At 58.1% G+C, this 14,213-nt stretch overlaps 1 protein-coding gene across 2 annotated transcripts; it reads left to right on the top strand.

The window, feature by feature from the left end:
• The first annotated feature begins 5,212 nt into the window (after window positions 1-5,212).
• On the top strand, window positions 5,213-14,213 carry LOC308184370 (ATP-dependent RNA helicase DDX25-like). Of its 2 annotated transcripts, none has more exons than XM_080571427.1 (11): window positions 5,213-5,449; window positions 5,573-5,620; window positions 5,972-6,107; window positions 6,209-6,301; window positions 6,433-6,535; window positions 7,503-7,635; window positions 8,123-8,300; window positions 10,274-10,511; window positions 11,071-11,233; window positions 11,539-11,727; window positions 13,907-14,213. In XM_080571427.1, exons 1-11 carry the CDS (start codon window positions 5,218-5,220, stop codon window positions 13,966-13,968), a joined length of 1,575 nt encoding a protein of 524 aa, XP_080427553.1. In that variant the 5' UTR covers window positions 5,213-5,217; the 3' UTR covers window positions 13,969-14,213. The 2 variants fall into 2 exon arrangements, with proteins under 2 accessions (XP_080427553.1, XP_080427554.1); XM_080571428.1 differs by having other exon boundaries at window positions 7,521-7,635; window positions 13,907-14,212.

Below are 14,213 nucleotides of genomic sequence, written 5' to 3' on the forward strand. Positions count from 1 at the left end.
CAAGGCCTGGACAAGTGTCTGCTTCATTGGGTTAAAAGCTGGCTGGGTGGCCAGGCCCAAAGTCACTGATGAATGGAGTTAAATCCAGCTGGATCCCGGTCACTAGTGGTGTCCCCCAGGGCTCAGTACTGGGGCCGCTTCTCTTCAATATCTTTCTCAATGGTCTGCATGAGCGGATCGAGCGCACCCTCAGTAAGTTGCAGACAACACCAAGTTAGGTGCGAGTGTTGATCTGCGCGAGGGTAGGAGGGCTCTGCAGTCCGTGCCTCTGAGAAAGCACATTTAAGAAAGGAAAGACAAAACCGCTGCTCATCAGCAGCTGTGACACAGAGGAGTGAGAAACAGCCCTGTAGACACCAAGTTCAGTGAAGAAAGAGGGCAGGAGGTTCTCCAGGCGCCAGGGCCGAAATTCCCCTGCGCCCCGTGGAGAGGCCCCTGGGGGAGCAGGCTGTCCCTCTGCAGCCCATGGTGTACCACAGAGGAGCAGATCTCCGTGCTGCAGCCTGGGAGGGAGCCCACGATGGATCTGACCTGAAGGAGGCTGTGGCCTGTGGAGAACCCCAGCCGGAGCAGGCCCCAGGCCAGACCTGCAGCCCGTGGAGAGGAGCCTCTGCAGGAGCAGGGGATCTGGGGGGAGCTGCCACCCATGGGGTCCCGTGCTGGAGCAGTTTGCTCCTGATGGATGGATCCCATGGTACGGACCCATACTTGGAGCAGAGAGGCCTCATCCCCACCAGGTCTCTGAGAAGATCAGAGGAAGAAGCAGGGAACCGGAGCACACCCCCAGACCCCAACATATGCCCAGCAGGACTCGGCTCTCTTGGGGTCCATACGGCACCCAGAGCCCCTTGCCTAGCGTGTAGCTACCCTGGGATGCCCATAGACCTCCAGAACCCTGCCCAGTCCTATGGGGATCCTGGGGGTCTGTATGGCATCAGAACCCCTGCCTGCACTGCATGCTAACCCTCTGGGTCCATCCAGCCCCCCTGAGCATAAGGCACAGGGACGGTTCTGTCCAGCCACAAAGTTCAACAAGGCCAAGTGCAAGGTCCTGCATCTGGGCTGGGGCAGTCCCAGGGACAAACACAGGCCGGGTAAGACCGGATCGAGAACAGCCCTGAGGAGAAGGACCTGGGGGTGTTGGTTGATGAGAAGCTTGACATGAGCCAGCAACGTGCACCTGCAGCTGCAAAAGCCAACGGTGCCCTGGGCTGCATCAAAAGCAGCGTAGCCAGCAGGGCGAGGGAGGCGATTCTCCCCCTCTGCTCTGCTCTGCTCTGCTCTGCTCTGCTCTGCTCTGGTGAGACCCCACCTGGAGCCCTGCGTTCAGCTCTGGGGCCCCCAGCACCAGAAGGACATGGACCTATTAGAACGAGTCTAGAGGAGGGCCACAAAGATGATCAAAGGGCTGGAGCACCTCTCCTATGAAGACAGGCTGAGGGAGCTGGGGTTGTCCAGCGTGGAGAAGAGAAGGCTCCGGGGATACCTCATTGCGGCCTTTCAGTACTTAAAGGGGGCGTGCAGAAAAGCTGGGGGGGGACTCTCTTTCAGGGAGTGTAGTGATAGGACAAGGGGGAAAGGCTTTAAACTAAAAGAGGGTAGTTTAGATTAGATATTCAGAAGAAATTCTTCATGCTGAGGGTGGTGAGGCACTGGCGCAGGTTGCCCAGAGAAGTGGTGGATGCCTCATCCCTGGAAGTGTTCAAGGCCAGGTTGGATGGGGCTTTGGGCAACCTGGTCTGGTGGGAGGTGTCCCAGCCCATGGCAGGGGGCTTGAAACTAGATGATCTTTAAGGTTCCCTGCAACCCAAACCATTCTATGATTCCATGATCCCGGGACAGATCGTGGCTAATGCCCTCTATTGCCCCCAGCCATACCCAAGTTCTACCCAGCCCAGAGGCCTCTGGGGTTCCCTGGAGTAAAGGATCCTTTGTGGGGCCAGGGACACGCCAGTGCTTGCTCACCTAGACAGAGAGAGCTGCAGCCAGGCGTTTCTCACGCACTGCTGCCACCACCTCAACGGGCATGGGCTGGAGAGCCCTCTTCCCTCACAGAAGCTTCAGCTGCAGCAGGAGAGAGACCATGAGACCTCAGTGGGCACCGGGATGTATTCAGACCCAGCAGGTGACGGCAGGGCACGGGGGAGCCAAATGGCCCTGCGGTTCCTGAGACTGGCTCCAGCCCAAGTCCACCCCGATACTCACTTCCAGATCAAAGCCGCCACTTGCCGCAAACTCAGAATCTTTCAGGAACTAGGAAAGGAGAATGAGGGGGTCAGTCTGGATTGGAGCTTGATGTGGAAGGGTGAAGGGGGCACAGGTGTCCCCAGTCACCCCTACCCCATGGCTTCCCCTTGGTCCGAGAGGGAAAATACCTTCTGCTCCCCACAGACCCATTGCTCCCCAGCTTCATCTGGAATAGCTGTTGATGCAGGGACCTCGGGTGGGGGTCCCCAAGGATGTGGGGACCAAAAGACAGGGCACTGAGGGGATTCAAACAGAGGGAACCCCAAGGGACTACTGGGCTGGGGGTGTTGAAGTTACGGGACCGTGTGGGACGCAAGTCAGGGGATAAGGAATTCAAATAGAGCGAATGTGGAGACTTCAAGTGACGTGATTGGTGTGGGCTGAAGGAAGAGGCTTGAGGTGGACCAAAACGAGGGGACTGGGAGGACTGCTGCGGGGGTATTTGGAAGCGGTGGTGAAAGGAAGGGGACACCACAGCAATGGACAGGATTAGCCGACAGGCAAAGGACTGAGGGGAAAGAATGAAAGAAAGGCATTGGGAGAGATGACAGGTACGGCGCTGGGGAGCCTAGACAGGACATGGGGAAGATCCAGGGAAAGGGACACCTTGGTGGGGACCAAAGGCGTCGGGGGGCTGGGCTTGTGAGGAGTCCCCAGATGTCTCTGGAGAGGGATCTCCAGACTCTTCTGGTGTCCCACACACCTGACCAGGAGCGGAGGGGTCACCTGGACACTTCATGGAGGTTTCACCAAAGTCTAGGTGTCAGGGAGGGCGCAATGTCCCCCGGTCAGTGGGGTCTCCTCCCCAAGACCCGCCCGCAGCCTTGAACCCGTCCCCATAGCGCTGGGGCTCACCAGAGCATCTGCTGGGAGGCGTAGCATGGCGAGGAGCAGGGCTGTGCTGAGCATGGCGATCTTCATTTTCCTCCGTGGTCTACGCAGTCCTGGATGGGGCTGGAGAAAGTGAGGGGCAAGATTTATCTCTTGCAGGACTTCCCATTGACCCCGCCCCGAGAGCCCAGGGGCAAAGCCGGGCTTGGCAGGCACCAGCCCTGGCAATGAGCCCACCGCTGGCAGAGACTGACCCACACCTCCGCCACTCACCCGGCCACCTTCTGTGGCACCAGGCCAGCTTCCTGCACGGGGCGGCTCCACGGGGACAGATCCAGGCATCAGGGGGTGGCAAGGGGGCGGTCAGACACCCTGCAGTGAGTCCCCCAGCAGGAAACCATCCTCCAACAGCCCCTAAAGCCAGATCTCCCCGTCTCCCAGTGCCCCTCACCTTGCAGGCCAGGCTTTCTCCCCAGGACTCTCCCAGAGATGGTGCAGCCTCAAATCAAGGGACTCTAAGCAGAGTTGTTTCTGACCCCTCTGCAGTCCCTTGAGTGAACGGCACATTGAGACTGACTCCTCTTCTTCAGGCACTGGGGACACTGGCATTAGGGGACACTGGGGAGGTAGGAGGACAGCTGGGGGGCATGGGCAATGGGGACAGCCGGGTGACTGGGAACCTGAGGTCCAGAGGGTGATCAGGGTACTGGGAGGCACTGGCCGTGAGGAGCACTGGTGAATGTTGGGCACCAGGGGATGAGGACTCTGCTTGCGGGAGCTGCTGGGGGTGGTCGAAGAGCACAGCTCCAGCCCAGCCCATCTCCCTGTTACTGCAGGCCCCAAACTGGTCCCGGTCTCCAGCCATGGCCTCCGCAGAGAAGACGGCAGAAGGGAACAAGCCCTGCCCTGGTCCTGGCCTTGCCACTGTCTGGGGGCACCGTGCCCTCCTGGACACCTGGGTCCTTCCCTGCAGAGGTGACCCCCACGTGGCGGGTGCCAGTGCCCCATCCCCAGCAAGGCTCCAGCTCCCCCTCCATTCCCAGATGGGGCTCAGCCAAGTCTCACCAAAGGCCCTGTTCCCAGGCAGTGTCCCTGCAACGCCCCCGTCCCCAGCATGGGCTAGCCCTGTCCCTGAGCAGGATGAGGCCATTCAGAGGGGACGCGATGAGGCAGGTGCTTGTCCCCGGGCAGCTGCTCAGAGCTAACTGCGGGAGCAAAGTTCCCCTGGACAGGGAAGAGAGGTTTGACTCCAAAGCATCTCTGATGAGCTGTGTTTGCCCAGGGCCCGTGGAGCCCATTCAGGCAGCATGGTCCTTCCAGAGAGGGCCTGATCAGGGGGAGGTTGCAGCGGGACGCGGAGCAGCCTGGGCTCCCTTCAGCATTGGCAGTCAGCAGAGCCCGCAGACGGGGGCACCCTGCTGTGGTAGTGGAGGAGCACACCCTGGAGCACCCGGGGACACCACTAGCGACCGGCATCCAGCTGGATTTAACTCCATTCATCAGTGACTTTGGGCCTGGCCACCCAGGCAGCTTTTAACCCAATGAAGCGGACACTTGTCCAGGCCTTGAGCAGCGAACGTCTCCAGGACGATGCTGGGGGAAACGGACAGCCAGGACTGCGGGTCAGTGCAGCCTGCTCCCGGATAGCCAGGACTGCGGGTCAGTGCAGCCTGCTCCCGGATAGCCAGGACTGCGGGTCAGTGACGGAAAGCGGCTCGGCGAGCACCTCCGCCAGCGCCCTCAGGACCCTCGGGTGGGTCCCAGCCGGCCCCACGCACTCGCGTGCGTCTGAGCGGCTCAGCGGGTCGCCAGCCGCTCCGCCGCGGGCTAGGAGGGCTCCCCGCCGCCCCCCGCCCCGTCCACCGGCTCGGGCGGCCGCGTGCGGCGGCCCTGCCCCTCCCGCCCCCCGCGCGGCTCCCCGGGCCCGGCCCGGCCCGGCCCCGCCCGCGCGTCGGTGCCGGTGCCGCCGTTCCCCGAGCGCCTCCGCGCCCCCCGCGGCCGGGGCCTGCCGGCAGCCGCCTTGCGCCCTGCCGGCCGCCGGGGGAGAGCGGCCCCCGCCGGCGGCGGCTCGGCGCCCGGGGGGAGCCGGCCCTCGGCGGCGCCTCGGGAAGGTTCGCGGGCTGCGGCGGCGGGGGCGCGATGGCCTCGGCGGGGGCCGGCGGGGGCCGGCGGCGGGAGCGGGCGCGGGGCCCGGGCAGCCTCGTGTCGGGCAGCCCGTCCCCGGGCAGCCCGTCCCCGGGCAGCCCCCCCCGCCCGCGGTCCCCCGGCCGGGGCCACCTCCGCCCTCGGCGCCGCGGGCCGTGCGGCTCGCCTGGCCGCCGGCAGCGGTCCGCGGGCCCGCGCCGGGAGCTGCGTCCGTGTCGGCAGCGGGGTGAGGTTCGGCCCTGGCCCCCTCGCGGGGCCGGGCCCCGGGCCCCGGGCCCCGGGCGCCGGGGCCAGCCCGAGCGGAGCTGCGGGGTGGAGGTGAGCATCCGTGTTCCTTCTCCCGTGGCAGAGCCCGCCTGCGCGAGCGAGGACGAGGAGAGCGAGGAGGAAGAGAGAGGTGGGTCCCGCCGGCCCCGCGAGGCAGCGCTGGTCCTTGTCCCCCGGGGCCTGTGCGCAGGCCGCAGGGCCAGCGCCCCCGGGGCCGGGCTGGGTGAGCGGCGCCTCCCGGAGCCTCGGCAGCAGGTGAGGGAGACGGGGTGCCGGGCTGCCGTGAACTCCGGCCGGGTTCCTCGGGACTGAGGTGGGTTGTGGCGAGTACGCGGGAGTTAGGCGAAGAGCCGCCGGTGTCGGGGTGCCGGGGTCGGTAGGGGGGCGTCTGGCTGGAGGAGCCCGTGTTTGTGGGAAGGGGGGCCCGAGGGGAGGCTTTTCCTAACCACCTGGGGTTGTCACGAGCTCACCCCTTTTCCAGTGGACTTGGCAGAAAGCTCCTTGCTGAACAAGCTGATCCACACGTCCCTCGTGGAGTCCAGCCATCACGTGGAGATCCTGCAGCAGGACCCCAACTCGCCTCTCTACTCCGTGAAAACCTTTGAAGAGCTGCGCCTGTGAGTAGGCGGCAGCCCCCGACGCAGGCGGGCGTTGGAGTTGCCTGTGGGCGCCGTTCCCCGTTCTCTGTGAAATGGTGCCTTTTGATGCTTTTGGACAGGAAGCAGGAGCTCTTGCAGGGGGTTTACACCATGGGCTTCAACAGGCCGTCCAAAATCCAGGAGACGGCTCTGCCGATGATGCTGGCACATCCGTGAGTACCAAGGCCGCACGGCTGAGCGAAGCGCTACCACCGTCTTGGCTCCCTTGAGGCATCGCGGCGTCGGGGTGCCGGTGCAGGGGTGCCAAACCTTTGCGCCCAACTAAGCAGCCTTTGCCTTGCAGGCCCCAAAATCTGATTGCACAGAGCCAGTCAGGGACAGGGAAAACGGCAGCTTTTGTGTTGGCGATGTTGAGCAGAGTTAATGGTGCTGAGAGGTACCCGCAGGTAATGTAGGAAGGGGAAAGCCCATACGGCAGGGGTTTGCCTGCACCCTCAAGCTGCTGTCTGTGGACAGAGCTCTGGTTTTGTCCCCGTCTCTACGGTTTTCTGTCGGCTGTGGCCGCTGTAGTGGGATGGTAAACAGCCAGGTAGCGTCCCTGCGGCAGGCAGGTCGGAGAGAAAGCTCAGGAGTGGATGGATCTGCCAGCTAAAGGAAGGTACTTTTTCTTGGTAGCAGTGGATTTAGCCAGGCCGTAGATAGCCTGAATTTATATTTTGAGGAGCATCCAGCCAACTTTGACAAGCGCGTGCGGAGACTCCAGCTGTTTCCTGTGACTTGCGCTAGTTTCTGGTGTCGTAAAAGCTCCCGTGAAGGCAAGTCCCCTCTCTGGGTTCAGAATCACCTACGCAAGCTGGTTACTGCACTTAAAAGTCTCGAATCTCAAGCATTCTGTGTAATTTAAACTCTCAGTTGAAAGCTGGACACAGAAACAAGCGGCACTGTGCCTCAGGAAACAAATTTCCCTAGCAAAAATCACGGGATCCCAGAATGGGCGAGGTTGGCAGGGCCCTCTGAAGATCATCTAGTCCGAACCCTCCTGCTGAGCAGGGTCACCTAGAGCACACTGCGCAGGACGGCATCCAGGCGGGTTTTGAAGTCTCCAAAGAAGGAGACTCCACACCCTCTCTGGGCAGCCCGTTCTAGTGCTCTGTCACCCTCACCGTAGAGAAAGGACCTCTCCTGGTAGTTACCTCGAGTCCTTTCTGCCTAGCTGCCTTCAGCTGTATTCCCATCTTCCAAACCTGCAAATGTGACTGCCGTTGCTGATCCCTCTGCAGATTTGAAAGAGTTTAGCGGTGAGATTTTAGCATGCTGAGCGTTCCGTTCCTTTGAAACGCCTTCTCATTTGCACGGGGCATGGCATGCCAGGGGCGCTGTCTACTTTTAAAAGATGTGGCTCTTGTCTGACAGCTCTCTTACCTCTCTAAGTGCCTCTGCTTGGCTCCAACCTACGAGCTGGCCCTGCAGATTGGACATGTGATCGAGAAGATGGGGCAGTTTTGTGCCGACATCAGGGTTACGTACGCTGTCCAGGGAAACAGAGGTGAGTCCAGCCGTGCTGAGCAGAGTTGCGGGCGGTGTAACAGTCCTGTAAGGAACTAGCGGGATGCTGTGAGAGCTGTGAACTCCCAGGAGCTGTGCGGAGCTCTGAAGGCACATGAAACAGTGTGTGAATTCCCGTGCCTTCTAAGGAGTCATTCTCGTGAGCACCGTCTCCTTTCAGAGGTGGGGCACCCCTTTTGCTGGTTTCCACCCCACAAGGCCGCAGGGAAGCGTCAGCCCTGCTTGATGGCTACCTGCAGTTTTAAGCTCCCGAGGTCCGCTTTGCGATGACCCCCTCAAAGGCATCGCTAGGCAGTCAGAAGCTGAAGCAACAGGGTGGGAACCATGCTCAAGCAGCCAGAACATAGCAGAGTTTGAGTCCGTATCTCACTGGAAAGTACCCTGCTCATTCCCAGCCAGGCGCGTGTGGCCGAGGAACGTACTGCTCCTTGTACGGAGGTATTCTGATACGATTTCTCCTCCTGCAGTTCTGCCAGGCGCCGTGCTGGAGGAGCAGATTGTCATCGGGACTCCTGGGACGATGCTGGACTGGTGTTTCAAACGGAGAGTGGTGAATGTGAAGAGAATCAGCCTGTTTGTGCTGGATGAAGCGGACGTAATGATCGACCATCAGGGCTTCTCGTACCAAAGCATTCGCATTCAGAGGTGAATACCAGTGTTGGCTTGTGTCCTGACACAAGCAGACATAGTCAAATGCCGTGTTTCTAGATGCCCTTAGATACATTGGGTAGAGAAGGAAAGAGAGCAAGAGAGACAGGAAAAGACAGAGACAGAGGGAGAGAGAGAGAGAGAAAGAAAACCACTTTGTATGCAAGAAGCTACGAAACCAGGGAGCCAAAGGAATTGTCTCTGACTACAGCATCCCTTGGATGTCCTTGGCCAGTCCGTGCTTTGCTCCTGATCAGAACGTAGACAAGTAAATCCTCCTTACCCGCTTTTTCGTGTTTGCTCAGCTTTGAGCAAATGAGCCACCAAACCAGCCGAATAAACAGGGAAAGAGCATCCCTTTGATGCAGAAGGCTTTTGCTGATGTGAGAATGAGCTCTTTCTTGCACGTGGGCAGGCTCTGGTCTGCTTAGTCCTGGGATGTGGCTTTCTTCAAAACTGTAGCCGTTAGATGAATAGGAAGATTTTCAGGTCACTTTAACTTCCTTTGAGCTGATACATCACTGGGTTTGGGATTCCAGTTCTCTTTCATGTTTCCGAGTGCTCTTTAATGCTTTCATAAATGACTTGGGTGCAGGACTAGAAGCTATCCTAAGGAAGTAGTACACAACGCTCTCAGGAACGTGGTCTGGTGTTTGGGTGGACCTGTGTGGAGCTAGGAGTTGGACTCGATGATCCTGGTGGGTCGTTTTGAACTCAGGATATTCTGTGATACGGTGCGTTGCGTTGAAGGCGGCACAAACGAAATAGCTTGAAATAGCCTTTCTTCAGGGCGTGGTGCAGGTTAATGAGGACTTCTGGGCAGCAGGCTGCTCTGCCAGGCAGGGTCAGTGGTGGACCCTCAGCGTCCCACTGCCCAGGCTGACGGGAGCTGCAGTTCCCTGGTGACAGAGGCAGTGAGAGAGATGAGTGTCACACCCAGCCCTTCCCAGCTCCTCCGTGTGCTCAGCTGAGCTGGATATGTTTGCGGTGCTGGAGAAAAGCACCTTGTGGCTAGCAGCTAGCTACTCCTTTTTAAAGGAAAACTGTTTTTAGATGGTCTGGGTTTATCCCTTCTGGCTGAAATGCAGGTGGAAAAAGTTCTCCTTAGAGGAGTGTCCCATACAGCTGAGCTCTGCTAAAGGCATGCTAAAGGTTCTTCCTTGGGCTCTCTTTGGCATGATGTAGGGAGTGGGTTTACCAGTTTCAAAGGCTTTCTGCTGCTGTTCTTTCAAACTGGATGCATTCAAAGTATTGTCAGCAGTCCGAGGAAACAGGAAGTTGGTAACTCAGATCCTGTTACAAGCCACTGCAAGTCAAACCTCAGGCTGGAACTCTTCAGGTTCTTGCTCCGTAACGGGGCTTAATGTCTCTGAAGCTCAGATGGAGATGGCTCTTTAGCAGCCGTGTTTTATTTGGTGTTCCTTTGAATACAACCAAAGCTGGCCTGGATAAAAGCACATTCACAAAAGACTCGCTTTATCCATTATTGAAATGTAAGGTTTTTCAAAGTCTTTGTCCGTCCGCTTTCATAGGTGATGGATGGCTTTGAATTGTGGCTAAAAAACTCTGCGGGCCATGAAGGTCTTTACAGAGTGAATGACAGGGCTTGAAACGTAGCTAGAGAATCAGGGGATACGGGGAACTGTCCTTGGCACGTGCAAGTGCTGTGTGTGAGCGGTGTCTGCAGGTCCAAAGAAGGAGGCCAAGCGTTAACTGGGTGTTTTTTCCTCCGTTTGTAGCTAGCCTTTTGGAATAATAATACTGCAAATGCAGAATAGCTTATTTCGACAGGCCTCTTCCATAGAGCTGACTCGTGTTGGAGTGCTGCGCTGTGCTGTGGTGCGTGAGGAATGGCCCTCTCCTGAGGAATGGCCCTCTCCGGAGGGAGGAATCCCCTTGTTTCCAGAGCCTGTTGATCCAGGGGTCCTTGCAGCATGCCTCAGGGCTAACAAGTCCTTCTTCTGCTCTAGGGCTTTACCTAGGGGCTGCCAAATGCTGCTTTTCTCCGCAACCTTCAAGGAAACGGTGTGGAATTTTGCAATGCAAATTGTCTCCAACCCCATCATAATAAAGCTCCGTCAGGAAGAGCTCACCCTGAGCAACATCAGGCAGTACTACTTTGTGTGCAGGAACAGAGAGGAGAAGTACGAGGCCCTGTGCAACATCTACGGCAGCATCACCGTTGGCCAGGCTATGATATTCTGCCAGGTAAAGCAGCTAGCTTGCCGGGGGAGAGTGGTGGTGTCCTTGCAGTCAGTGGTATGTAAACGATCCGTCTTACAGCGTGGCCTCAGTACTTGTGCCGAGACCATCAAAAGGAGGGAGCAGGTGGAAGGGAGGGATGGGAAGCACGTGGACAGCATTTAAAGGACGGCCCTTCTGGCACAGCCTGCCGTTAGATTGGCTGGAGCTGAGCGTGAAAGCGCGGGCACTCTGACTTGCAGCGAGTGCAGCCTTTAAAAGAGGTGTTTTAACAGCCTCTCTCGTGACGGTTGGGATCGCGTTTGCCTGGCTTCCACAGGGAGCGTTGCGTAGAAAACATACTGTGTTTCCTTGCCGTTTGCGCTTTGTGTCCTGACAAGGGCTTCCTGCTCGTCTGCGTCCCTTTGGTCTTCTTTTGAGGCTCTGCCTGTTAAAAAGCAGCAGGGTCTCAACTGAAAGGAGCAGGGGATTTAGGGGAAGCATACCAGTGAAGAATTGGCAGCGACTGAGAGGAGCAGCAGCAGAGCTGCTGCAAAAGCTCCTCCTGCCTCTCCCACACATGTAGACTCGCAGGAGTGCGGACTGGCTGTTGGTGGAGATGAGCAAGGACGGGCACAAGGTCACCATGCTGACGGCAGAGTTGACCATAGTGCAGAGGGCCAATGTGATTCAGAGGTTCCGCGATGGGAAGGAGAAGGTCCTCATCACCACGAACGTCTGTGCTAGAGGTACCGTATCCTGAAAAGCAACACCCTCGCAGCGTCTGCAGCGTGGGAATCCCCTTGCTTTGCCCCATGGCCCATCAGCTGGCAGGGGACACACGATGCTGCTTCGTTTCTGGTGACACGAACCGTGCTCCGTGGCCTCTAGGTCTTTGGTTGCCTTGACACGTCATTGCTGTGTGCGCTGCAGAGCCAGGGCTGACTGCTTTATGCTGCAAGTGCTCAGGCAATGGACTGGCCCCGATCTGGGGGCAGGGGATTGCTTTCAGAGCTGTAGGAGCCTGGTTGCGAGAAACCTCTCTGTCTTTCAGGGATTGATGTGGCACAGGTCACCATAGTGGTGAACTTCAGCCTCCCTGTTAATCAGCAAAAAGAGCTGGATTTTGAGACCTACCTGCACCGCATTGGGCGAACGGGCCGCTTTGGGAAGAAGGGCATTGCCTTCAACATGGTGGAAAGGCAGAGCACGTACCTCGTGCACAGTATAGAGGAGCATTTCCGTGAGTATCCTTGTGCCAGCTCTGTGGTGCTGCAAAGAGCTAAGGGACACGTGGATGAGAAGTGCACTGGGAAGCGTTAAGGGATGTCAGGAGTGTGGCCCCCTCTTGCAGCCGCTCTGGCCCGGGACCCCCATGCCTGGCTGCTGAAGCACAGCACAGGCCAGTACAGACCAGTACGGTCCTTGCGGGCTGCTGGAGCCCCGCCTGGTGCCCGGGCACCTGGGGTCTCTGGCCAGGCTGAGGGATGCATCTGCCACTTTACCCTCTGCAGGCTCAGTCAGCAGTGTCACTGAACGCGTGTCCCTGAGACAAACACGCACAGACACACGCAAAGATGCAGACACAGACACACAGACACAGAAGCGCACACAAATCCCCTTCTCCTCGTCGGCTGGCAGAGAGGGATGGTCACTAGTGCAAGCACACACATGCACTTCCAGGGTCCAAAGGCACACACGTGTTTGTGGGTCCGCAAGCACCATCAGAGCCCCTCTGCTCCCCTAGTGTCCCTGACCAGACCCCTGCCCTCTGACAGCTCCCCTGCTCGCTGGCTGGTCCAGCCTGATACTCACACGGACCCCACACATGCACCTGGTGCCCTGGCCTGGACCTGAGGGACCCCACAGTCACTAGCTGGCCCAGGCTGAAGTTTGCAGCTGAATACACACACACACGCCATGCCCGCACAGTCTGTAGAAGGTACCGATGCTCCCCTCTGCCCCAGCAGCTGTCACTTGGAGTTCATGTACACGCACACACACTCACAGTCACGCCGGTTCCCCCCCAGCAGATGATTTTTTGGATGCACGCCATCCCTGGCCCAGTGGCCGGGAGTTGAAGAACCACGCTTGCTCCAGTATGTGCAGTGAGACCCCTGCACTGGCTGCAGTAGGTGGCAGCAGAGGCCAGCGGCAGCCTTGTCCCTGTCTGACTGCAGGAGTTGGCACCACTTTTCATTCACACGCAGGTCTCGCCAGCAGCTGTCCTCCTTGCTGTATGCATGCACGTGCACACACACACACACACACACGCACACCGGGGCTTGAGTGTGAGAGCACAGAGAGACAGAAGTGGGAAAAGATTTAAGTGCACACACACACACACGCACACCGGGGACTGAGTGTGAGAGCACAGAGAGACAGAAGTGGGAAAAGATTTAAGCAGGTGTAAGACTACAAGACAGACCGTGGCGATCAGTCTCGGGGCCAAACCAAATAAGCACACCGACTGGCCCATTTCACGTGCAACTGGCCGCTTCTATACCCTTTCCTGCTTACCCCCTCTTTGCTCCTCCCATCTCCCTTTCCTGCCGCACGCCCCTTCACGAGTTTGTACAGCCCTGCCAGTTCCCACAGCCCTTCCAGTCCAGGTCCCCCTGGCTCACAGCGTTACGAGTTATAAAGTGCAGGTTGTTCTGGGAAGCGGCACCTGTAGTTTCTCGATAGCCCACCAGTTAGTGTGAGTGGTGAGGTTCGTTTCTTGTCATTGTCTCATTTGTTTTGTCAGGTCTGTGTCTCCGCGTGTTTTGTTTCTGGTTTTCCCCTTTTGCCATGTTTCGCGGTTGCCGAGGTCCTTGGTCGGATAACCTCTCTGGAATAAACGTTCTGAGCTCTGTCAGTCAGTGTGACTGACCAGTTTGGGTTCCCATCGCTACGTCCCTTATCATGTGTCGGTCAGGTTTGTGTCTGTTGTGCTCTCTCAAAGTCTGATTATCGCTTGAACTCCACAGAGTGGAAATGCCATGCTGAGCAGTTTGGGTAGCTTTTCAGCCCAGAGCGAGGTTAGCACGTGCCCTCAGCCAGGAAGCGGTATCCCAGAGGTGGCCTGAGATGGCTGGAATGTGTGTCAGCTCTAATCCAGCGTGTCCTGCTGCGAAAGGCACAGGCAGGAGCAGGCCTGTGGTAGTGTGGTAGTGTAGTCGCTGTTGCTCTGGGGCCCACGTGTGTCTGTGCTGGGTTTGATGCAAACAGCCGGGCAGGTTTCTAACCTGCCACCTCTGGACACGTGCTGAAGAGCTCACAGCTTGTTTTACCTCATCTGTGGAAGGCAGAGCCGAGAGCCCTGGGCATTGCTCCCAGGGTTTGCCGCTGCCAGCAGCCCCAGAGCAGCAGTGCTTTGCCTTTGCCAACTCCTGGGCAGCCGTACTTGGCAGGCACTGACATGTATTTTCTTTCTTCAGAGACCGAGATCAAGAGGCTTGACCCAGATGACATGGATGAGCTGGAGCAGCTGGACGACTGAGCAAAATGTCAGGATTTGCTCCAGTGAATCCAAGTTTTGGTTTAACATGGATGGGAAATGGATGGGAAAATTTCCCAGTTTTCTTCAAAGTTCCCGAAGATGCTTGGTTTTGTTGTGATGTTTTACAAGACGGGAAGAAGAGAGGGGAGCGGGGGGAGAGTGGGGGGGAAGACACGCACGACCCTCAGCCCTCAAAATTTTGGAATTCTTGTGATTGTTTTTCTGGAAATAAAACTTGCGTGGTT

Source organism: Anser brachyrhynchus (genome assembly GCF_964034855.1).
Source record: "Anser brachyrhynchus genome assembly, chromosome: 31".
NCBI classification, from domain to species: domain Eukaryota; kingdom Metazoa; phylum Chordata; class Aves; order Anseriformes; family Anatidae; genus Anser; species Anser brachyrhynchus.